The sequence below is a fragment of the Podarcis erhardii genome (genome assembly GCF_964252035.2).
Source record: "Podarcis erhardii genome assembly, chromosome: 16".
NCBI lineage: Eukaryota > Metazoa > Chordata > Lepidosauria > Squamata > Lacertidae > Podarcis > Podarcis erhardii.
Window position 1 is genome coordinate 18222014 of NC_138514.1, and position 24693 is coordinate 18246706.

Consider the following 24693-nt stretch of genomic DNA (forward strand, 5'->3'; position numbering starts at 1 on the left):
TCTTCTGACCAAGACTATCTTTGCAACAGAACAGCAATACGATCAAATCACGGAAGAGCTCTCTTTTAAACTAGAATTTCTGGCAGATCAACACCATCAGCTGGGTTTTTTTACTGGGTGATACCCAAGGGCACATAGTAGGGGCACCTTTTTTTCTTAAAAAAAGCAGCAGCAAGCACTGCACACCATTATACATTTAAAGCACATTCAATGAACATTTAAATCAAATGACTTTCTCTCAAAGAATCCTGGGTGCTGTAGTTTGTTAAGGGGGCTGGGAACTGTAGTTCTGTGCTCTATCTCAGATAATACAGAGTTGTCTGGCCCAGATCTTCAGTGTGCTCTCTCTCTGTGTGTACAACCTTTATCTTCCAAGGATCTCAAGGTGGTGTATATGGTTTTCCTCCTCCCCATTTCCTTCCCACAACAACCCTGTGAGGTAGGTTAGACTAAGAGATGGTCACCCAGTGGGCTTCATGGCTGAGTGGGGATTCAAACCCAGCACTCCCAGGTCGTAGTCCAACACTCTAACCATTACACCACACTGGCACTGTTGTGCCTTTAACACAGCTGAATTAGTGGGGCAATTCTACGAGGAATTCTCCCATCCCTTAGAAACCTCAACAGGGAATAAGTACAGCTTGCACACTTCAGTCCCTAATGACATCTCCAGATGGGTTTGGGAATGTCCCCCATCTGAAATTCTGGAGAGCCCCTGCCAGCCGGTGTAGACCAGTGTTCTTCAACCCTGGGCGCCCAAATGTTGTTGGACTATAACTGCCATCATCCCGCACCACTAGCAAAGCTGGCTGGAGATGATGGGTTTTGAAATCCAGCAACACCCGAGAACCCACGTCTAAAAAAACCACCGGTGTAGATAATAATAATAATAATAATAATAATAATAATAATAATAATAATAATTTTATTTATACCCCGCCCTCCCCAGCCAAGACAGGGCGGCTAACAACCAATAATAAAAACAACTTGATTGAACTATAACTTAAAAAAAATATTGAAATACAACATTAAAATGCAGCCTCATCACAGGAGGAGAAAGGAAAAAAGAAAAAGAGGGGGAGGGAGTCAAACTGATTTTAAGCCAAAGGCCAGGCGGAACAACTCTGTCTTACAGGCCCTGTGGAAAGAAATTAGATAATAAGATACTAGATGAGTCCACTTTTTTGCCAGGCTGGCCACATACTATGACTGCATGAAGATGGCAGGGGGCTTCACCTGTGGGATTTCTGCCTGCCACCCAGCTATTCAGGGCACAGCCTTTCCTATCTCAGGAAATAAAAAAAAGCGTGGCCATTTGCCAAGGGAACTGCCTCCAAAACACAGCTCCCTGGGAACGACATGTTCTTTCATGAACCTCTACAGTTGCAGCACACCTGCAGACGCCTTCAGGTAAGTTTCCCTGGCAGCCCTAGTCCTCATGCCCGTCTGCCTTAGCCTCTTCCCAAGAGCTTCATCGCCCAGGGTGACCCGCAGCTGCCCGCTCTGGACCCGTCATGTGCAATCACGAGGTGCGCCGTGCAGGTTGCGTTGTGCACGATTGCCGCCACTACCTCCCAGGGCCAACCAGACTGCTTTGCTCATGCAGAAGCATGACCCCTGGTGTCGCTTCTAGGAAACGCAATGCTGGCCTGTTGCTTTTCCTAGCGTGCTGCCTAAGATTAAATCTCCAGGTTTGCTAATAACAGGCCTCCGACAGCCCTGTTTTCCACTTCTGCTCTCTACCTCGCGAGCACCATCTTCCCACCCCGTGCTCAGCTGAGCCTTGCAGGCAGATCCCGGTGCCTGCTGGCTTTTAGGCTGCCCAGAAAAAGCTACACTTGCTCTTCTTGCTTCCTTGTTCCAGCAGCCTCTTGCTGAAACCTGAACTCTCCCTGGCACCCAGCACAACCTGATCACAGCCCTTCCAAAAAGCCTAGCACCTGCCAGAGCCTTTGGGCCACAGCTCCCTTCGTCCCCGGCCATTGGTCCAGGCAGCTGGAACTGGTGGGTCGAGCACAAGGGAAGCCCCACGTAGAGCATATTGCAGTAATCTAACCTTGGAAGTATCTGGTGCACAAACTGCTGCTGCCATCTCCCTCTGTTAGGGATTGTGGATGCTGTGCTTGCTCTTATTCAAGCATCTCAAACTCCACTTTGCTCTATTTAATCCAAACAATAAAGATTAGAGTTACTAGCAAGTCTTATGTAATCCCTCCATTCCAGCGGGATGATTGTTGGGACTGACTCCCCACTACCATTTTCTTTGGGGAGTGACTCAACGACTGCCCTGCTCGTGGCCTGACCAATTGTCACGTCTAGGGCAATTATTTCCCAGCCCCCCCAGGTCAAACTGGCTAATGACTCCATGGGATTTTATTAATCCTGTCGGCGTGTGGCCTAGACTCACTTGCCTGAGTCATTCAGAGCTATTTTGCTCTGCATGTATTTTCCCCCGCAACTGCACTTGCTGGCAATGCGTCTGAATCACAAAGGCTGTTCCTGGCAGCCTCTCTCAGGCTAAGGCGACTAGAAGACACTGGACTACAACTCCCATCATTCCTAGCTAGCATGCCCAGTGGAAGAGGATGATGGGAGTTGTAGTTCAAGAACATCTTGTGCTCAGTTCTGGGCATCACATTTTAAAATGGACATTGACAGGCAGGGACGCGTCAAAAAGAGAAAGGCAAGTGCGATAATACATTTACATCTTCACCATACATTTAAAGCAGTATTATAATAAAGTCATGGCTTCTCCCAAAGAATTCTGGGAAATGTGGTTTGTAAAGGGTGCTGAGAGTTGTTAGGAGGTGCCTATTCTGCTCACAGAGCTACAATTCTCACAGTTCCCTAGTAAGAGAATCGATTGCTAAACCACTCTGGGAATTGTAAGTCTGTGAGGGGGTACTAGGGGAGTCTCCTAACAACTCTCAGCACCCTTAGCAAACTACAGCTCCCAGAAATATTTGGGGGAAGCCATGACTGTTCAAGAGTGTTTTAAATGTGCAGTGCAAATGGGGCCCAGCTGTGAGTAAATTTGCTTCTGGGTAGCTGCTCCAAGTTTGCCATTTAAAAAATAAAATAAATAAATTATTCAATTTCAAGCACTTTTTAATTCAAGAGTGCTTTAAATGTATGGTTCGGATGTGTGGCCCAAGTCCTATAAAGAGCTGGGTAAATTTAATCTGAAGAGAAGATTAAGAGGAGATACGATAGCAGCACCCAAGATATCTGAAGGGCTGTCATGAAGAAGGTAGAGCAGGCGAGGGCATACAGCTATGTCTTTAAAGCACATTCAAAGCACATTTCCTCGCTCAAAGAATTATGGGCCCTGTAGTTTGGGAAGGGTTGCTGTGAACTGTAACTCTGTGAGGGCTAGACTACAGTTACCAGAATCCTTTGAGGGAAAGAATGTGCCTCAGGTGTGCTTTAAAGGTAGAGAGTTCTCTCTGTGGACTTGCAGACTGAAAAAGGCTTCGGGGTCGGGAAAAGTTGGCTTCGTGTTTAGCAAAAGCTCTTGAGCGAGCAGTGGTGCCACCTGCGAATTAAGGAGCTCTGTGCCACGTTCTTGATCTGTGCCCGTACCTTGATTTAAAAGCACAGACAAACTGCTCAATCTTTTCAAAATCTCAAAGCGGTGTTTGGAAGGTGGGGTGGGGTTGTGGGGCTGCTGGAACAGAGGGAGACACCGTCTCCTACACCGCCAGGTCACTAAGTCTGCCTAGCTAGTATTCCATGTTCTGACTGGCAGCAGGCCTTCCTCAACACTTGATCCATTTTTTTTTTTAAAGTGGATGATTGAACCTGGGACTTTCTGCAAGGAAAGTGCTTGCCGCAGCCTGGCCTTGCCTTTCAGCTGCGGGGTGGGGGTTAGAGGAGCTTTGCAAGCAGCCCAGCCCCCTCTACTCCATTCAGCTCAACACAAGCAGCTTCTCCATCAATAATTCAGGCGCACAGATCAACTCCAGTTTGATGCAAATGGGGAAGGGAAAAGCCTTCCTTGATCTAGCCAAGGAGCTATTTTTCCACTGGGCCTGCTGTTCATGTCAAAGTCCCGCCTCTCCTCCTACCTCACCTGCAAAGTGGGCAGGGGATTAGTATTTGAGGGGCATAGGCTGTTGGAACCCAGGGGCGAGGCAAGCCTGGCTGGTATCTCAATAAATGAAGGCTTTGATTGGTGCAGGAGGGAGAATACTGGACCAGCTACACCTCTGGGGTCCTGTGGCTGGTAGGGTCTCCTGTAATTTCCAGATGAAATGCTCCTATTTCCACATGAATCGTTAGATCAACCTCTTGTTTTGTGGCAAATTGCTTCTATAGTTTCCTTTTCTGCGTTTGTTTGTTGCACAAATTACTAACTCTGGCACTTGCTCACTGAGAGGCCTTGGGAAAATCAATCACCCGCCAGTATCTTCAAGAACACCTGCAGCCCATTCCCTACACCAGTGGTTTCCAGTAGCACCCTGGGGTGCCTTGAATGATGGTTAGGGGTGCCGTGGGCAACACTGGCCTTTGGACCTCTTTCCTTCCCTCCCTCCTCTGATGCCCTCATGTCTCTGCCTCCCAAAGGCTTGACAAGCTATTTGTTGCAGCAGCCCTGGCTATAAGCTCCCCAGGTGAATGGTGCATCTGGAGCTGGCCAGGGGGTGCTGGTTGCCAGGAGCTGAAATGGCCTTGGAATAAGCAAGCAAGCAGGTGAAGGAGCCCAGCCAGCCAGTCCTTGCTGTTGGGAATGGACAGGCAAGTCTCAGGCCTCTGTGGGGCAGGGTGAAGAGGCACCTCTCTCTGGGGCAGGGGGGACGCAGCTCAGAGATCGGGGTGGCGGCTGTCGCTGCCCAGAGGACTCCAAAGGAGAGAGGAGAGGAGGCTAAGGGAACACTCCAGAAGGGAGGGTGTTTGAAAAAAGGACGAGAGGCTGCCAGCTCTACAGGCAAGGGGTGACATAACTGGGCTCCTGAGTCCTACAGGGGTGCCGCAGAAAGAATGCAGGTGGTCAAGGGAGCCGTGGACTCAAAAAGGTTGAAAACCTACACAGAGGGAACTATTGTGCAAACTACCGTATGTCTAAATTATTGTGGTAGCAATTGCAGATGCAGGTATTTCATGCTGTGTTCATGCGTATGAGCTGGGGTGCTGCAAGGAGCTGCAGGTCTGCATTGTGTATGCCTGAAATTTCTCACACGCATGATTATCCGCCCTGAGATTTTTCAATAAAAGGCAGTATATAAATTTAAATAAATAAAATAAATAATACCCAAAGCGTACGCATGCCCTGCACTAAAACAAGTTATCCATTAACAATATGGCTCAGTCTCAGTTTCACATGTGTAAAATGGGAAGAAAACACAACTTTTAAAAATTAGGAATAAGGCTTTGGCACAAGGGAACACAGCTGTGTTTGCAAACTTTTCTCTTTTTTAAAAAGAAATTGATATAAGCTACAGCAGAATAAAGTGGCAGAGTGGGGAGATATTTAGGTTGCACGAAACCCCACAACTTTCCACAATACTGCTTGGTTTTAGGCAGATGATCTAACAGATTTCAATAATAATAATAACAACAACAATAATTTGACTCAGCTTTGGTTTGGGACATGGCTTTTAACTGAAGAACTGCAAGAGGCAAAATTATCCCAGAGCATGTGCAGAGTGCCTTTCCCTCATCATTCAGAAAGTGAAACCAAAAGCCTCCTCGCAACCCTGCCCTGCAAAAGACGTCACAAACACCTCAGCAGCAGCAGCAGCAGCAGCAGTGCAATTAGGTAATTTTAGAAGCTGGACTTAATGAGTTGTATTCAACATTAATCATACTCAGAGTAGAACTACTAAAATTAAATGACTTAAATTAGTCATGTCCATTAATTTCAATAGGCCTACACGGAGTACACATGACAAATGCTGAATACAACCCAAAGGGGTTTTGTTAAGATGATAATTGGCAAAGCTGGCTTTCCACACTTTGACGTGAGTGAATTAATCAACATAGGCTATGTACATACCATAAACATACTTATAGCACATTCCTATCCCTCAACTCCCCGGGAACCATAGTGAGTGCTGGGAACTGTAGTTCTGTGATAGGGAAACTTAAGTCGCCAGCATTCATTTTTATTTTTATTTTGTTTAGGAGAGAGGGGTAATGCGCTTTCAATATACACAGCCAATGGTGATTACTTCACTCATTTCAAAGCGTGGCAAAGCCAGCCTGGCTCAGTTTTGGGGGGGGTTGGGTTGGGTTGGGTTGGGGGGAGCTCTCCTGCTCATTCCTTTCAGTGGAGTCCTGTCCTTCCGCCCCGAAGTCTTGCCCTGACGGCGCAGCTGCCTCTAGGGTTACAACTGAAGCTCTCTTGAGCTGAAGGGAATAAAGTCCAAGCAGACAGGAGCCCTTTCCTTCGGAAGCTAAAGGGATAAAAGTGGCAAGTGTACAAAAAATAAAAACATCCGTCCGCAACGGGTCAAGTGCGCAAGTGCTCAAGCGGGGCTTTAAATGGTGGCTTCATGGGATCCCACCACTAAGAGCCACAGGTAGGAGCCATGGCCCAACTTGCAGCTGCACAGAGGAGAAAGACTTCCCAGGTCTTACGTACCTTAGTGGGGCTTGGCTCTCCAATGAGGAGGAGAAAGAAGCTGTCGTCGTCCCAAACAGACACGCTGAGAGGTTTTTTTGGGGGGAGGGAAATAGTCTGGTCAACTTGAGGGGCAGGTGCTGTTCTGCTACACCCCTTGAGCCCAGAAGCACCAACCGCTCCCCCAGGGGGAAGCAGGAAACTTTGGGGTGGCCAGAGGGGGTGTCCTTACGGTTTGCCCTGGCCTTTCTCCAAGGCTAGCCGCCTGTTGGTGTCTCCCTCCCAACTTCTTCCTTTTTTACTTTCGAGTTGGACAGCTCTCGCAGGGCTGAGAGTTGCTGGTTGCTGGGGAAACAGCCCTCTTTTTCAAAGGCCTTTCAAGATGCCCAGTGTAAACTCTGGGCTTGGCCGGCCGCCCATGGCTAGGAGCCAGGCAGGAGGCAAACAGGCGGCTGAGGGAAATGCGCTCTGAGGAGAGGAACCAGCCGCATGGCTTTGGGGCTTGCAAACTCCCTTCCAGAGTGTACTGCTGGGCAGTGGAGGCCGGCCCCTTAGAGGAAATGGGGCAGTGCCTCACCAACTGGCCTTGGCTGACCCCCAATCTGCCTGCTTCTTTACTTACAACCCATGCAGGGGTTGGTACTGCCTTCCACCTTCCTCCTCTCCCTCCTGAATCTCAGGGTTTCCCCTTGCAGAACTCAGCAGCAGAGAGGAAGATGGGGACAAAACTAGGATTTTTTGGCTCTGCGCATCATTGCCTCTGTCTCCACCCAGGCCTCACCTGCAGCCTCATGCCCCTTTAAACAGCCATAGTGCGACTCATGCGACACGTTGGCGATTAATATACACAGAATAATAAATTATACATTCTTTATCAACCTTCTGAGAAAAATACAAAACATTAAACAAAGCCACAGAGACTTGAGAACTACCCAACCTAAGATAAACTTAGAATGTCTGGTTTCAATAGATTTTTCAAATGCTTAACTCAGTCTTTTAGATAAGTTCATGAAGATACCACCAAAAGGTATGTTCGGTGCTATTCATAATACTGAGAGATGCTAGTGGAGTTGTAGATGGATGTTAATGAAGTTGTAGACAGGGTGCTGGCGTTTTGCACCTGTTTCACCCTGGCAGTCCAAGTAATCAAGAGGCTGCTGTTCACCCCCCGATGGGGCCCTTTTACTGGGGTTTGCAGGTAGCACACTCCCAAGATAGTTTTCCGGGCTTCTTCAGTGGTCTAATCTCAAAGTCTTGATACGTATATTGATATTCAATCTTAAAGAGAATACTCTTTCTCATAGCTGTCAACTTACAGATTTGAAAATAAGGGACCAGCAGCCTCAAAAATAAGGGATCAGCAGCCAAAATAAGGGATTTTCCAGGCACAGGTATGTTCAACTTCTGAGCCCCTCCGAGCCAAAGGCAGAAAGCCCAGCCAGCAGCCAAATGAAGCCTCAAGTGGTGGTTCCCACAGCACAGCAACCCGGCAAAGGGGATGCACCAAGGAAAACCACCGTCACCTCTCCGCTGGGAAGCACTGAGCAAAGGTGAGTCCCCAGGCAACATGGCCGATTTGATCGGCACAAGGCATGCAAGCTCCACCCCCCCCAGTTGTTCTTAGACTCCTTATTGGGAGAGCAACGCAGCCAAGCAACACAGTTGGAGCCTCCCTCCTCCCTGGCTGACAGGGAGGGAGGGAGAGGAGCTGCTTCCTTTGAAACCCCCGGGAAATTTAAGGGACATCATCAATAAATAAGGGACAGCAGTGGGACACGGCGCTGGGATAAGGAAGTTTCCCGCCAAATAAGGGGCGGTTGACAGCTATGCTATTTCTTGGCTTAAGCTTAAGAGACTGGTTTGCTTAGCATTTGTCTACCTTTAAACAGCCATGGCTTCCCCCCAAGAATCCTGGGAACTTTATGGCGAGAGTTATTAAGATGCCCCTATTCTCCTCACAGAGCTACAGCTCCCAGAATTCCATGGGAAGGGGGATTGATTGCTAAACCACTCCGGTAACAGTAGCTCTGTGGGCGGGGGGGGGGGGGGAGATAGGGGCATTTTAACAACTCTCAGCACCCTTAACAAACCTTTTCCAGCTCTTTCCACCCCACTTTTGTGCAGAATCCCCTCTTCTACACAACTATCTTTAAACAGAAGGTACAGAAGTCCCATTCTCCTCCTCCTTTACAGCCCCTTTCTTCTGAAAACACCTTAAAACGGGGAATCTGTTTGCTGTCTCTAATTTCTTAGACCTTATGTGTGTATTTTAAAGCATTTATATACCGCTCAGTATTTCAATAATATCTAAGTGGGTTGCTTGCCACCTGAGTGAAAGTATGCGGAACACCACAGACTGGAAAGACAACCTGGGGAACTCCATGCAGAGAGAAATCAGGAGCACAGGCACCACAGCCTCCCAGGCTCACCTAAGGCCTAATGTGCTCTATACATTTAAACCAGCACCGTGGCACTTTAAACAGTCATGGCTTCCCCCTAAAAGTCCTGGGGACTGCAGTTTGCTAAGGGCCCTGAGAGTTGTTAGAGGAGTCCTCAATTCTCACAGAGCTACAATTCCTGGAGCATTTTAATGGCCAATCCCTCTTACTCAGGGAACAATCCCAGGGAACTCTGGGAACTATAGTTCTGCGATGGGAAAAGGGGGTCTCCCAACAACTCTCAGCACCCGAGGCAAACTGCAGTTCCCAGGGTTCTTTGCCTGTGTGAAGTGGCATGATACTGCTTTGAACCTGCAACACAGATGGGGCCTAAATTATCTCCTCTCCAAGTGCATCAAAGTTGGATTCCCATGTTCACTTGCCACGCTGAAGCTTCGTAACGAGTTTTAGCACAGCAGCGTATCTACACAAGATCCTGGCCAAGGGAGTTAGTTCTGGATTGTTCCAGAAACTCTGTGGGCCACTGGAAAACCACCATAGGAACAAACTGCAACGCCGTGGCTAGAACACTACAGATGCCACAGAACACAACCATCACTTCATCCTGCAGAGTCATCTCCAGGCTACCAATCACTGTTCACTCCAAGCAGGCCCCATTTGGCCATAGAGGCCCAACCTGAAAAAGTCTCGTGCTACCTCCAGTCCTGCAACTCCTACTGAGGACTGCACGGCCCTGCCAGCGCACAGAGTTTTGACTGAACTCAAGTCTGAAACGGCATCATGCAACCTACTCGTGGGTGCTGCAGTGATGCAGGCAGGTGCCCTCAGCCATCATCAAAGGAGGGAGCTCTTCCAACAGGACCAAAATGCTTTGTGGGTCCAAAGAATGCTCAGCACAACTATCCCGCCAAAATCCAAATTGCGGCGCTCTACATTTTGAGACCTTTTACCTCTGCAGCTTTTTGGACCTCTCGCTCTAGAACATCGCCCGCTCGACTCTCAAAGAGATAAATTTGTCTTAACCACACACAGACATCCACACCCTCGCCTGCCACTGCCCGCCTGCAGTCAACAGGTTGGCCCTGGCAAGGGAAAAAAAGGGCCTGCAAGGATATAAATTACCGTTTGTGTCCCTGGGGGTCATGTCTTCTTTCCTAGCTCTGAAAGGCAGCTGCTTCTGGGGTGGAACACACTCTAACCGATCGTTAGCAGTAGAATGAGAACAGGTTTTGCCAGGAGAATCGCCAAGGCAGGATATAATTAAGTGGGATGGAATTTGGCACGCGCAGCCCAGCCGACACCTCAGAGCTCAACGCCGGCGCGTCACTATCTTAAGTGATTCCAGTGAAATCATATGCTTAGTTTTGTGCAACGAGAAAGCCCAGAGCTCTTTCGCGTGGTTGTGCGTGTGCGCACATGACCGCACGTGGCCAGAAAAGCACCCCTGTGGCTCTTTCTTACAGGGTTGAATAAATAAACAAACAAATGAATAAATAAATAAATAAATGGAAAAGAAAGGCAGATGCTCAGCCACTGCTCAAAAATAAAAACGCACAGGTGTCCCAAGGAAGAGCTGGAGCTCAGGGATACATGCAAGTTCTGTTTGCAGAAAGTCCTGGATTGACACTCTGGCAAATCCTAGCTATGACCCCAGTCATGCTCCTGCAGCCAATCGGAAGCCGTGCCTTGGTTTTCGAACTGTTCCGGGAGTCGAATGGGCTCCTGGAACAGATTAAATTCGAAAACCAAGGTAGACCGTATTAAAGTTGTGGTTCCTGCATTGCAAAGGGGTTGGACTGGATGTCCCTTGGCATCCCTTCCAACTCTACAGTTCTATGATTCTACAAAAGCATGGTCTCCACAAGAACCCTGAAGAAAGGTCTGGAAACCAAGCCTTATGAGGAAGGGTTGAGGGAGTTGAGTATGTTTAGCCTTGGAAAAGAGGAGACTGAGAGGAGATATGATAGCCATCTTCAAATATCTAAAGGGCTGTCACATGGAAGATGGAACAAGCTTGTTTCCTCCTGCTCTGGAGGGAAGGACCTGAACCAATTCTTCAAGTTACAAAAAAGGAGATTCCAGCTGAACATCAAGAAGAACTTTCTGATGGTACAGTGGAACAGACTCCCTTGGGAGGTTGTGGGCTCTCCTTCCTTGAAGGTTTTTAAACAGAGATTGGATGGTCTTTGGCCATGGATGCTTTAGTTGAGATTCCTACATTGCAAAGGGGTTGGACTGGATGACACCTAGGTTTCCTTCCAACTCTATAATTCTGTAACTTTAGTTTAGCAACCACAAAGCTACAGTTCTGAGACCCTACAGTTCCCAGGGTTCTTGGGGTGGAGGAGGTGGTGTTTATGCAGCCCTAGGTGGTCTGAATGCATGACTTCAGATTAGCTATGTTCCACGATGGCCCCTATGTGACCCATTTATTGGACCCAGTCCAATTTACTTGCAGAGAGATTAGGTGACCTCAGTTATTTAACCAGCACTCGTTTTGTATCAAAGCATCAAAGCAACAGGCCCCTCACTTTCTAGTGTATCTCACCACTACTTTCTAAATCTCAAAAAGGCCCAGTCTTTTGGGAAAGCAGCTGTGCAGGCAGCTAAAACTGCACAACTATGCCTAGGATACATTATCTTGATTTAGTGTGATTTAGCAATTCGAAAGCACAAAATGCAAGCAGATAAATAGGTACCGCTCCGGTGGGAAGGTAAACGGCATTTCCGTGCGCTGCTCTGGTTCGCCAGAAGCGGCTTAGTCATGCCGGCCACATGACCCGGAAGCTGTACGCCGGCTCCCTCGGCCAATAAAGCGAGGTGAGCACCGCAACCCCAGAGTTGTCCACGACTGGACCTAATGGTCGGGGTCCCTTTAACTTAGTTTGCATTGTATTTGTTTTTGTTTCCTTTTTGGATTTTTTAAATTAATTAAATAATAATAATAATAATAATAATAATAATAATAATAATACAGGAAGCCTACAGCTTATGTGGGGGTAACATTCCAGGGATCACACCTAAAGCCAAAATCGTGTATAGTCAAAATACATTACATGCAATGGCAGATGGGGTTGCCGAAGTCTTTTTCCTCAGAACCCTGCTCCTTTAATTTTTTATAATACTTTGCCCCATGCATAGAGCTGAAAGTGTGCAAATTAAACTTGCGTAAGTTGTGGGCTTACTATATAGCTGTGAAAATTCAGTTTTCCAGTATGTGATTAAATCCCACCTCCCAAAAAAAGTGACGGTCCAGAGGCATCTCAAATTTCTCAGTACATGCCATACTTTTAAAGCAGCTTCCAAAGAATCCTGGGAACTGTAGTTTTCACCTCACAGAGCTGATTCCCAGCACCCTTAATAAACTGCAATTCCCAGGATTCTCTGAGGGGAAAGAATGTGCTTTAATGTATACACAGCCTCAGTCTATGCCAGGCATAGGCACACTCGGCCCTCCAGATGTTTTGGGACTACAACTCCCATCATCCCTAGCTAACAGGACCAGTGGTCAGGGATTATGGGAGTTGTAGTCCCAAAACATCTGCAGGGCTGAGTTTGCCTATGCCTGGTCTATGTGCTCCCTATGACACCCTCACAGCAGTCAATGGCTGCATATCCAGTATACAGTGGTACCTCGGGTTACATACGCTTCAGGTTACATACACTTCAGGTTACAGACCCTGCTAACCCAGAAATAGTACCTCAGGTTAAGAACTTTGTTTCAGGATGAGAACAGAAATCGTGCTCCGGCGGCGCAGCAGCAGCGGGAGGCCCCATTAGCTAAAGTGGTGCTTCAGGTTAAGAACAGTTTCAGGTTAAGAACAGACCTCCAGAACGAATTAAGTACTTAACCCGAGTTACCACTGTATTTAAAGCACACCCCCCCCCTCGAAGAATTCTGGTCCCTTGTAGTTCCCTTCACAGAGTTCCGATTCCCAGCTGCCCTTAACAAACCACAGTGCCTGGAATTATTTGACAGAAGCAATGCGCTTTGAATGCGCTTTAAAGGTGCACAAAACCTTCGCCCACAAGAGCAGAGAAAGCCCATCCTAAAAAGCCCAGCACCCAGCCCCAAACCCTTCCCGTGGGATGCTTACCGTCTGTGACTGCCACGTCTATGAGAGCTTCGTTCCCTGTGATGTTAGAAGCAACTTAGCATCATACCATTGTGGCTGCTCTGGCTGCAGGAAGGAGGGAAGGAGACAGCAGGTGAGACACACACAGACACACAGACATGCCTGCATCCCGTGGGAACTGCAACTGGCAGGAGGGAGAGCGTGGCAATACTGAGAAAGTCCCTGAGGGTGGAAGAGGCAACTTGGGCCATTTCCTGGACTTGGCGTGGCTTCTTCTCTCTCCCTTCCTCTCTCTCTCCCAGGCGTCACCAGCATCAAGGATGCCTGCCACATTTTTGGAGCGCCTCCTCACCTAATGGCTTCAAAGGGCTTGGGAGGTGTTGTGGTTCACCCCGGCCAGGTATGCAATCATCATTCCCACACTGCAGAGGCGAGGATTCGGGAGGCGCTCAAAGGGGAGTGGCCGGCTTGCAACTCCTGCAGCCCATTAGGAGGGAGGGGAAGCCAAGAGCGACTCAACAGGTATAGAGTCCACTGCCTTCCACCATTGGAGGCAATGTGATTCTGAAGACCAGTTGCTGGAAACCAAAGGAGTGCTTAGGGGGCATCTGCCTGCCCACTGTAAGAACAGGGAGCTGGACCAGACTGGCTCCCTTTGGCCTGACCCAGCACGGCTCGTCTTAAAATCAAAGAATTGTAGAGATCGGAAGGGATCTTGACAACCATTTAGTCCAACCCCCTGCAATGCAGCTGTCCCATATGGGAACCGAACCTGTGACCTCGGTGTTATCAGCACCATGCTTATGTAACTGTCGGGGAAGTGCTGTAGCTCAGTGGTACAACACAAGGTTCAATTTCTGGAATCTCCAGGCATGGCTAGGAAAAAAACAACCCTGCTTTAAACTCTGGGCAGCTACTGTCAGTCACTATAGACAATACTGAGCTAGATGGACTTGGCCCATGGCAGCTTCTTACAGTCCTTATTAAATCAATCACTACAATGAGGACTACAAAGGACTACAATGAGGACTACAAATCAATCACTACAAAGGGATGCGGGTGGCGCTGTGGATTAAACCACAGAGCCTAGGACTTGCCGATCAGAAGGTCGGTGGTTCGAATCCCCGTGACGGGGTGAAGCTCCCGTTGCTCGGTCCCTGCTCCTGCCAATCTAGCAGTTCGAAAGCACATCAAAGTGCAAGTAGATAAATAGGTACCGCTCCGGCGGGAAGGTAAACGGCATTTCCGTGCGCTGCTCTGGTTTGCCAGAAGTGGCTTAGTCATGGTGTCCACATGACCCGGAAGCTGTACGCCGGCTCCCTCGGCCAATAAAGCGAGATGAGCGCTGCAACCCCAGAGTCGGCCACGACTGGACCTAATGGTCAGGGGTCCCTTTACCTTTACCTTTACAATGAGGACTAGAATCTTAGAAAGGCCTTTTCCTCAGCACTGGGTGACGTCAGTTAGACAGCTGTTGTGCTCAGGTCCTGTTCGCAGGTCTCCCCTCTGGTTGGCCACCATGAAAACAGGATGCTGGATTTGACGGCTACCCTTACGTTCATGTTCTTATGAAAGCCCACGTGGTGTAGTGGTTAAAATGTCGGACTAGAACCTGGGGGTAAAGGTAAAGGTAAAGGGACCCCTGACCATGAGGTCCAGTCGTGACTGACTCTGGGGTTGCAGTGCTCATTTCGCTTTATTGGCCGAGGGAGCCGGCGTATAGCTTCCGGGTGATGTGGCGAACCAGAGCAGCGCACGGAAACGCCATTTACCTTCCTGCCGGAGTGGTACCTATTTATCTACTTGCACTTTGACGTGCTTTTGAACTGCTAGGTTGGCAGGAGCAGGGACCGAGCAACGGGAGCTCACCCCATCGCGGGGATTCGAACCACCGACCTTCTGATCGGCTAGTCCTAGGCTCTGTGGTTTAACCCACAGTGCCACCCTTGGAACCTGGGGAACCAGGGTTCAAATCCCTACACAGCCATTAAGCTTAAGGGGTGACCTTAATGTTGGGATACTGCCAGGGAGACATAGGCCATCATGCCTCCACATCATCTCCCGGTCTCCCGTGGCTGCCTCCCAGCCTAACCTACCTCACAGGGCTGTTGTTGGGGTTAAGTAAGGAGTGGCAGAACCATGCACACCACCCCAAGCTCTTTGGAGAATGTAATGAATAAAAGCGTTCTTTGTTGTACAAGGTTCTCAGCAATGCCTCTGAACAACTCACTCAGGGTTTCAAGACTGGGTTTTAAGCTTAACCCAGACTTGAATAGGCCCACTTGGTCGCCTCTCCCAGTTGTCTAATGGTGCATTTTGCTGTGCAGACATTCTTACTGACAACCCCAAACAACTGCCCACCTTCTAAGACTATGCAGGAAGAAGAGGCTTTTGGCAGGTGCAGACATCAGAGCTTCAATATGGTCAGCATGTTTTGTCTGCCACTGCACCCCTGGTCCTAACCTTGTTTAACAGCCTGATGAAGAGTTCTGGTGGACTCAGAAGCTTGCTTGCTATATTCTGACATTTTGATTGGTAATAATAATAGGACCTGGGGAGCTTTTTGTTTCTTCTTTAAGGGAAGTGTACTTGAACCCCTCAGCCATGCATGCTAATATAGCCCCCTGTCCCTCTGCTTAACAACCTGTTTGATGGGTGTATCTCTGAGAAAGGCTTTTTTTTCCACGCAGAGGAGTGGCAAACAGCAAGATGGAAGATTGCATCACTGGCCCTGCTATGAAATAAGTAATAATAGTGTTTCAGCATCGCTGCATTACACCATTAGCCTCTGCTAAGTAACTATCATCTTCAGCTACCAGGCTTTCTAGAAAAAAAGGGGGGGGGGAGAAAGGATCTATTTTTTTTGGAAACACTGCTGTGAACAGGAAGAAGGTGATCTTTTGAATGCTTCAGACCATCAACACAGACTCTTGACTTAAACAGGTACTTGAGGGCAGGTTAACCCTTGAGGACTAGTAACTTCCTTTGCTTTATTTGAGAAGGAGGCATAACCAGCCTGGAAACCATCATGAACGGCAGCTACCGTATTTTTCGCCCCATAGGATGCAACTAGATTTTTTGGGGGGGGGAATAAAGAAAAAAATTTTATTTCCCCCCAGGTGCGGGGCTGGCGCGGGGGAAACCCGAGCTTCCCCCGACCCCAGAACAGGCTGCTGCCTGCAAGCCTTGTGAGCCCAGTGGGACCTCCTGCCGGGCGCGCCAGGCTTGCGGACATCTGCCCGAAGCACGGGGGATGCTCCCAAGTGCGCCCCATGCTTCGGGCTGAAGACTGCCGCCCGCAAGCCTTGCGCTCCCGGTGGGACCTCCCGCTGGGTGCGCGAGGCTTGCGGATAGCTTCCTGAAGCCTGGAGAGCGAGAGGGGTCGGTGCGCACCGACGCCTCTCGCTCTCCAGGCTTCAGCGAAAGCCTGCATTCGCCCCATAAGACGCACACACATTTACCCTTCATTTTTGGAGGGGAAAAAGTGCGTCCTATAGGGTGAAAAATACGGTATTTATTATTCTACTTAAATGTCGCTCGACTACAATTCCCATCATCCTTGACTATTTGGCCATGCTGGTTGAGACCAATGGGCTACCAGTTCACAACTACAGGTTTAAAGTAACTCTAAACTATTGCTTATTATTGAACAGAATCCTGCCTTTCCTACGGCTCCCAAGTAAAAGGACCAGAAACGTGGTATGTGTGTGCATTTGTTTTTCTTTTTAACTCATTGTTTCCCCCTACAACTGTTACTACTGAATATGTAGACTGATAACATGAAAGCTTGGTTGCTCTCGAGGGGCCACTAGGGGCGCATCGGAAGATGGCTGACAATAACATCTCTCCGACCCACACGAGGTAATTAGGAGGCTGTGATGGGAGTAAATAGCCTCCCTGCCCCCCCCAGCGTGTGGGGGGGGGCTGCCCTTGCCTGCTGTGTCCTATACCACCCCCGAATTTGTGGGGATGGGGGCACTAGGCAGAAAGCCCTCCTGTGGATTTCGGCGCTCCTGGACGCTGTCTCTGATCCGCGCCTCTAGCTGCAAGAACTTCAAAAGAAACAATTAGGAGGAAGCGAATGCACATATTTCAAGGAAGAAGGGGGAGTAAAGACTGCTAACTGAAGAGATCTCTGATAAATAAGACGGGTTGGAGGAACAAGAATAAATCATGAGAAGACATACCAAGGCTCGGTATGTTTGGCAACGGGACTGGATGGGGGAGGGGGGAAAACTTTCCTTTCTTTTCTCTATGTGATTAACTAAGAATCCCCCCCCCCCCAAGTCACAAGTCAGAAATGCCGTTTAAATGACTTAAGCTGTGGATTTAAGGCTGTGCGGAAATAGTTTTCTAACCAAAGCATGTTTCAAGAAGATCGTGGAGAGTATAAGAGCTTTGGAATGACGCAGTAAAAAATACCGTCGCCATTTTGGCAAGTTCTGTCGGAAGACTTAAGTCTGGGAGGAGGAACAGAGCTGTTTTTATATTGTGGGTGAGCCTCCTCAATGGGACTAAAGAGCGACAGATTTGCGAGACTAATGATGGAAAGAGTGCTGTTATTTATGAAAGTGATGATATATGGAAACCATCTGGATATGATGATTGGACGAACGGAGAAATTCACACAGGATTACAATTGGTGTTTACCAGCTTAAGGAGATTATCAGAAGAGATCCAAAAGAAAAAATAAATAAATATACGAACAAGATGAGATGTGGAAACAGCAAGATAAGACTGGATAGAATTATGAACATTAATTGGACAGATTTGTGGATATTAACGCAGCAGCAAGATGATGATCGGAATCCCCCTTCGGAACTTGAAATATGGGTCCCCTCAACAAAAATTTAAAATTCGGCTTTGTAATTCAGAATTTATGTGATGTGATGTGATTTGATTTGATTTGATTGGTCGGTTAATAAAAATTATTTTTTTAAAAAAGAAAGCTTGGTTGCTCTCAAGAACTTCTGACATGGATGCTAGCCGCAGCTAGGATTTCTGTAGCCCAGCAATGGAAAACCTTGAAAAATCTGCATTTGTCTTTGTGTTATAAGAACTTGTGGACTCTGGCTATTGTGGAGGAAAATAACACATAAATTGCAAGTCTCCAGAGGGATGAATAACCCAGAATGCTTCTAAGTCACCTGGTGGGATTTTATTTCTTATGCTTCAGACTTAAGATGCCCAGCATTTACCAGGTACAGTACACCTGATGGGAAATATGGATGTCTTGAATTATAATGGAGTGTTACTACTCCTTCCTCTTATTATTTTTGGCTTGCTTTGTATAGGGTAGGGTGTAATGAATGCCCTGCTACTGCACCTTTGGGTTGTTAGTAAGTGGTCATTATGTTACAAAAAATAAAAAGAAAGAAAAAGAAGAAATAATCTAGCCAGTTGCTGTAAATGCAAAGCTAGCCACTTTTGGGCTCTTTCAACTCTTTCTGATTCCTCTGGATGGGAGTTTTCGCCTCAGCTGTGACTCAAGCGTCACAGATCACGCCTTGGTGGCTGTCCCCTATAATTAAGTGTCCCAGCAAAGGGGTCAGTAGTCGAAAAGGCCACTGAGGGTGAGGGAGAAGGATGAAGAGAAAAAGAAAACCTTTGAGATGTTTTCCGTCCTCTGTGATCAGAGAAGAGGCTGTTTTCTTCCCCCTTTCTTTTTTCCATAACAGCCTGGAGGGTTTCCTCGGAGCGCTGTTGTTGTGCTGGCGTGGCTGTTTTGCAACAACAACAACAACCCTCACAACGTTTTGACCTGTTGCTGTTTTGAACCAGAGATTTAGGGCCGAACTCCACAAGAAGCAGGAGATCCACTAACGGATCTCCCTGAGTGGCTATTTTTAGTGAAAAACAGCTGCGGAGGCAGGCCCCGATTTGGATGGGGCAGCAATAGGGGCTGGAGGAAGTTTATTCCTTTCCCCCTAGTGCAGTTTCCCTAATCTAAACATTTACACCCCTAACCTTGAAGCTGCTATTTACCCCTTGGGGGGGGGGAGGCTGGACAGGGTAAGAGTTAACTCCCCCTATGCCATTTCACCTGTCTACATTGGCTTACACTCAGGTAACAGGGACACAGGGCTCCCTGAGGTACGCTAGAGACAGTCAGGGCCAACCCAAGACATTTTGTTGCTTGAGGACCAAAGGATGATTCCTTCCCCAGTTCCATGTACAAAAGCCCACAAGGCTGGCAATTGAGGCCTCACCAGCACTATAGCAGGATCATACCACTTTAAACAGCCGTGGCTTCCCCCAAAGGGCACTGGAAACTGCTTAAGGGTGCTTAGAGTTGTCAGGATTCTTCTATTTCCCTTGTAGAGCTATAGTTCCCAGAGTTCCTTGGGAAGAGGAACTGGGTTGTTCAATTGCTCTGCAAACTGTGGTGCCCAGACGAATCTGATTCTGGCTTTAACTTCACGTCTACTCAGTCCTATTGAATTCAACGAGGCATACTCTCAGGTAAGTGGGGTTAGAACAGGTGTAGGGGGCCTTTGGTCCTCCAGCTGTTGTTGCTGGACTACAACTGCCATCAGTCTGCCATCAGACTGATGGGAGTTGTAGTGCAGCACAATCTGGAGAGTCAAATGTTCCCCACATCTGGGTTTGAAGTTCAACTGGATTCTCTCGCAGATAAAAGTCATTACAGACTTTAGAGGCCTGCAGGATAGAAACTGGATGAGGTGAGGGGAGGTGAAGGATTAGGAAGACTCTCAAACAAACCCTGCTTTTGCTGCTGTTTACCATTTGTGCAGTTGCAGTGGGAATGATGTTGATTTATTTCTTTAATATTGTTCACTGCCATCGTGATATTGACTCTTAGCTGCACTGAGAACCTTGCTTCGGAGGATGATGCAGGAATATATATTCCAGAAGATGTTGGACTATGACTCCCAACTGACAAATGTCTGTGCTGGCTGGGGCTCGTGGGAGTTGTAGTCCAAAAAACAAAACAAAACCTCCAGCCTGTGTGCGAGTTTGTGGAGCAAAGGATTGCTAATAGAATTCTCAGTGCCCTCACCAAACCGCAGTTCCCAGGATCCTCTGGGAGACGCCATGACAGTTGAACTGCTATAGAACTGACTCAAATATCTGGACTAGCTCTTTGCAAAGGACGGCGATGAAACCCCAGCAATGGAAAACCTTCCCGCCAAGCTCAAGACAACTTGGGCCAGCACACAGCACTCTGCACATGCCTAGAGTACACTCCAAGGAAAGCATGCTACAGACCTTTATCGTCATGGCATACACTCTAGGGCTGACGTTAAAAACAGGTTTCTGTGCACTAGGAGAGGGGCCTAAGGCCAATTGGCAAAGACTGGAGTTGGGTTCAAGTGAAGGGAGAAGGAGAAAGAGATGGTTTGCCCAACACAAGATGGAGAGCTGGAATAGGAAAATGCCTTATATATCGCATTTGCCCAACTGCTGCTGTCTACCAGCATTCTTGGCTAGTCCATTAGGGCAAATGGGGCACTTGCCCTATTTGCCCTTAGCTGCTTCCTTACAGCCAATCTGGCTGTCACCTTCCTCCACCTGAGCCTCAATGTTCTCCTAGTGAGGAGGAGGATGGGAACAAAACTAGGCTGTGTTTCACATTGTATTTGTACACACTGGGGGCGGGGGTGTCTTCACTCAAAGCACATGACCCAATTCGTTTCCCGTGAAACATCCCCCACCCCACCCGAACTCCGATTCAGTGAAGCTGCCTGCTGCTCATGCGCAATGGCTGTATTACCCGTGCATGCTTCATCTCAAGGGCAGCTTATGTTTTCAGATGGGATGGAGGCTGGTTTGAGGGACGACACATCAATCAGCAGCCTTTCTCAAGAAACTACAGGATGAGGCGGATTGTGGCCAAAGTTATGCGTACACAGCTTCAAACACAAGTGGCAAGAGCTTACTGGAGTCAGAGTAAATGGTAATATTGGCTCTGGCTTCACCTTCTCTTGGCCTCCTTGCCTTCTGCCATAGTGATCCTGATAGGCACCAGCAACCATCCAATGACCTTCATCCCCGAATATTTTGTTGGACTACAACTCCCATCATCCCTCACTACTGGCTACACTGGCTGGGGATGATGGGAGTTGTAGTCCCAACAGTGTACGAGGACGAGGGCTGGGTGATATATCGTCCAAAACTGGTTTGAAGCCCATATCGTGATATCAGTTTCATGACTGTTGACCTGGCAATACATTGCAAATCATGACGTCTGTTTGTGTGCTATGCAAAAATCACACTGTTGGAAAAACCATGCCTCTACATACATCCTTATTTCAGACATAGGGAAAGGTAAAGGGACCCCTGACCATTAGGTCCAGTCATGACCAACTCTGGGGTTGCGGCGCTCATCTCGCTTTCTTGGCCGAGGGAGCCAGCGTACAGCTTCCGGGTCATGTAGCCAGCATGACTAAGCCACTTCTGGCGAACCAGATCAGCGCACGGAAAAGCCGTATACCTTCCCGCCGGAGCGGTAGCTATTTATCTACTTGCACTTTGACTTACTTTCGAATTGCTAGGTTGGCAGTAGCAGGGACCAAGCAACGGGAGCTCACCCTGTTGTGGGGATTCGAACCGCTGACCTTCTGATCGGCAAGTCCTAGGCTCTGTGGTTTAACCCACAGCGCCACCTGCATCCCTATTTCAGACATATATCAGTATATATCCAATATGTATACCATATATCACCCAGCCCTATTTGGGACCCAAAATAGAAGAATGATAGCCTATTCTGACTGGCAGAGCTTTTCTGGGGTCTGAAGCAGAGAGAGAAATCTCTCCCATCACGTGATCCCTTTTAAACGAGAGACTGATCCCTGGACCTTCTATGTGCTGAACTATCCATCTGGTCCAATACAGTCTACTCTGACTGACAGCAGCATTTTTTGTCTTTTCATTCAACTGCTACTTGATCCTTTTTTAAAATTGGAGATGCCAGGGACTGGATCTGGCACCAAGCAGGCACTCTCCCTACAGAACAATGGCCTCTACGCAAACATTTAAAGCCATAGCCGCTCCTCCCAACCATCACCTCCAAAGCACAAGAGCCCCTCACTTTCTCTGCACAACTACTGGCTCCCACTGACCAGAAGGACACCAAGGAAATTTGCAGCTGGGCTCTTTAAGGTTGTGGGGGCCTCGGCCATCTAAGGTCAGAGAGCACCACCACCTTCTGAGCTTTCTACCAGCGGCGGGCATTTTCTGTTTGCCAAGCGTACACCAGGGGCACGCAGTGCCCCTTCTCTGCATTGCAGCAAATTTCAGCAACAGCCCCAGGCAGACTGGATTTCCATCAAACACCCCACTGCTTCCTGGGTGTGCTGACTTCAAGGAGCGAGCCTCACAAACTTAACTTTGCAATGACAGCGGAACCAACAGCCTCGGGAAGTGGTGGACTCGCCTTCCGTGGAGGCTGGATGGCCACCATTCAGGAATTCTTAATCTGTGATTCTTGCATTGCAAGGGGTTGGACTAGATGGCCCCGGGGTCCCTTCCAACTCTACAATTCAATGAATTCCATGACACCAATTCCTGCACAGCATACACCCTCCTGAACAAGTGGAGTGTTTTGTTTTGTTTAAGTTACGACTTCAGCCCAGGTCAAAAGCATGGACATTATAAAGGCAGCGGAAACAGGCAGGAAGGGGAAATGGACTCTGCAACCAGTGGTTCAGAACAGAGGCTGACCAGGCCATGCAGTCTGCTGAGACCCTACTATGCCTTGATCTCCCGTCAAGCAACAACCAACTGCTAGCCCAACCAGCTTGCTGTGGACCAGTGTTTCCCAAACCTGGGTCTCCAGCTCACCAGACTTGGTGAGCAATATAGTTCCACAACATCTGGAGGGCACCACATTGGCGATCGCTGCTCTTGACACATCTGCCTGCCTGCTACCTTTCTGCTCTGCCTGAGATAAAACATTTTGCACATGCTAATAATAATAATAATAATAATAATAATAATAATAATAATAATTTATTTATTTATTTATACCCCACCCATCTGGATGGGTTTCCCCAGCCACTCTGGCCAGCTCCCAACAGAATGTTAAAAACACGATAAAACATCAAACATTAAAAACTTCCCTAAAGTTTGCCGATTCCTACAAACACCTATAACTGGTCCGAAATAAAGAGGTTCATTAAAGTTTTTTTAAAAAAATAATGATGATGATGATAATAATAATAATAAACCCCACACTTTGGATTGCTTAACAACTGCATTAAGCACACTGGGAGAGTAATTTGAGTAAATGCATAAAGCTCCCATCCCCACAAAACATCTCAGCCTAGGAAGAAACAGAGTTGTTTTGGACTTGGTCGAGCTATTTAAGGGTCCCTCTTTAAACAGCCCTCCAGCCTTCCTTCCGCCCCGGTTTGTACCCACCTGTGCGCATGGAACAACGGGCCTGAGGAGTAGCGGCATGGGGCTCAGTTCTGTCTCCGCAAGGTGCTTTTTCTGCGGCAGGATCGGGTGGAGAGAAAAAAAGGTAGGTTACAGAGCCAGTAGGTACTAACCTGTTTCTGAAAGTCAGATTTGTGGGGGATTTCTAGTTGTGTTTGTTGGAAGTTAAAGAGAGGTGGTGGGGAGGAGATCTCAACAAGCAGCTCAACTTCTCCAGCACAGAATGAACTCGAATGCCTTTCAGTAGTGGTGTAGTCCACAGCAGAAATTCACAGCTCAGGTTACCAGCCAGATAAATATAGTGTCTTATCTGACCTCACAGGATGGCTGGAGCACTCTCACATTCCAGCGTGGGGAGACTTAAAGGGGCAGCGCAGGAGGGACCCAGCCAGGCAGGGAGGGGGGCTCGTCTCTGATAGAAAGGTGGGGGGCGGATGGGCCGACAGGACTAGACTCGTGGTGAGAGGAAGGAAGAAGGCACTGGGGATAGGAAGTGAGTAAGATGTTACAAGAAAGAGAACTAAGGTGAACAGAAGGATATGATTGGAGAGGAATGGATGAGAAACGGGATTCTTCCCAGTCTGAAGTCAAGCTAACTTATGAGGACAAGAAGCTCACCCCCCTTTTTTAAAAAAGTAAAACTGTTATTCACAGGGTGCTGCAGACTGCCCTCAATATCAGTTTTTGCAGCGGCTCGTGCTGTTCATTTTAAGCTTTATTTTGGTACGCACACAGCCTCCTGCTGTTTTGTTTTTGTTAAAAGCACTTGTAAAACAATCATTGGAATTATTATTATAATAACTCCATGTTCATATGAGGAAGGGAGCAGCCGACGCACAGAGCCTTAATGAACCGGCGTGACCCCCTTAGGCGCAGATAGTATCTCTCAGCCTCAGTTTGTCATCTGTGAAATGGGAACATTAGCACAACCTGCCTAGCAGCGTGACGGGCATTGTCGCAATGACAGATGGGGAGATGGAAACAGGTGTTACAATGTCCTGAACTCTGGGAGCAGAAATCTAGGGCAATCAACCAACACACGTTCCATTGGGTAAAGGAGCTGCAGGGTGTCACAGGTTAAAGGAAGGAAAAAAGGGGATGCTTTTAACTCACTTGGAACCGTTTTTTCATAGGGATGAGAGGCTCCCCCCTGGGAAAGTCTTTAGAGAAGGACTTAGGGCAGGCTGGGCCAGCCAGGGGCACCTCCAGATTCTGCTGTACTACAACTCCCATCAGCCCCAGCGGATGTAGCGCA

At 48.1% G+C, this 24693-nt stretch overlaps 1 protein-coding gene across 5 annotated transcripts in view; it reads right to left on the reverse strand.

Annotated features, from left to right (window-relative positions):
- USP2 (ubiquitin specific peptidase 2) overlaps nt 1-24693 on the reverse strand; it is an 80655-nt gene that overhangs the window by 53844 nt on the left and 2118 nt on the right. For 2 of the 5 annotated variants that reach the window (XM_081843124.1, XM_081843125.1), the window contains exons 2-3: nt 23421-23492; nt 13059-13142 (exon numbers count right to left, since the gene is read on the reverse strand). Coding sequence is in view for 2 of the 5 variants with exons in the window: in XM_081843123.1 (XP_081699249.1) it covers nt 23421-23430 (10 nt within the window). In the remaining 3 variants the exon portion in view is untranslated. Of the gene's footprint in view, nt 1-13058; nt 13143-23420; nt 23493-23551; nt 23688-24693 lie in introns of those variants that run through there. The other 3 variants (XM_081843123.1, XM_081843122.1, XM_081843126.1) reach the window with 2 other exon arrangements.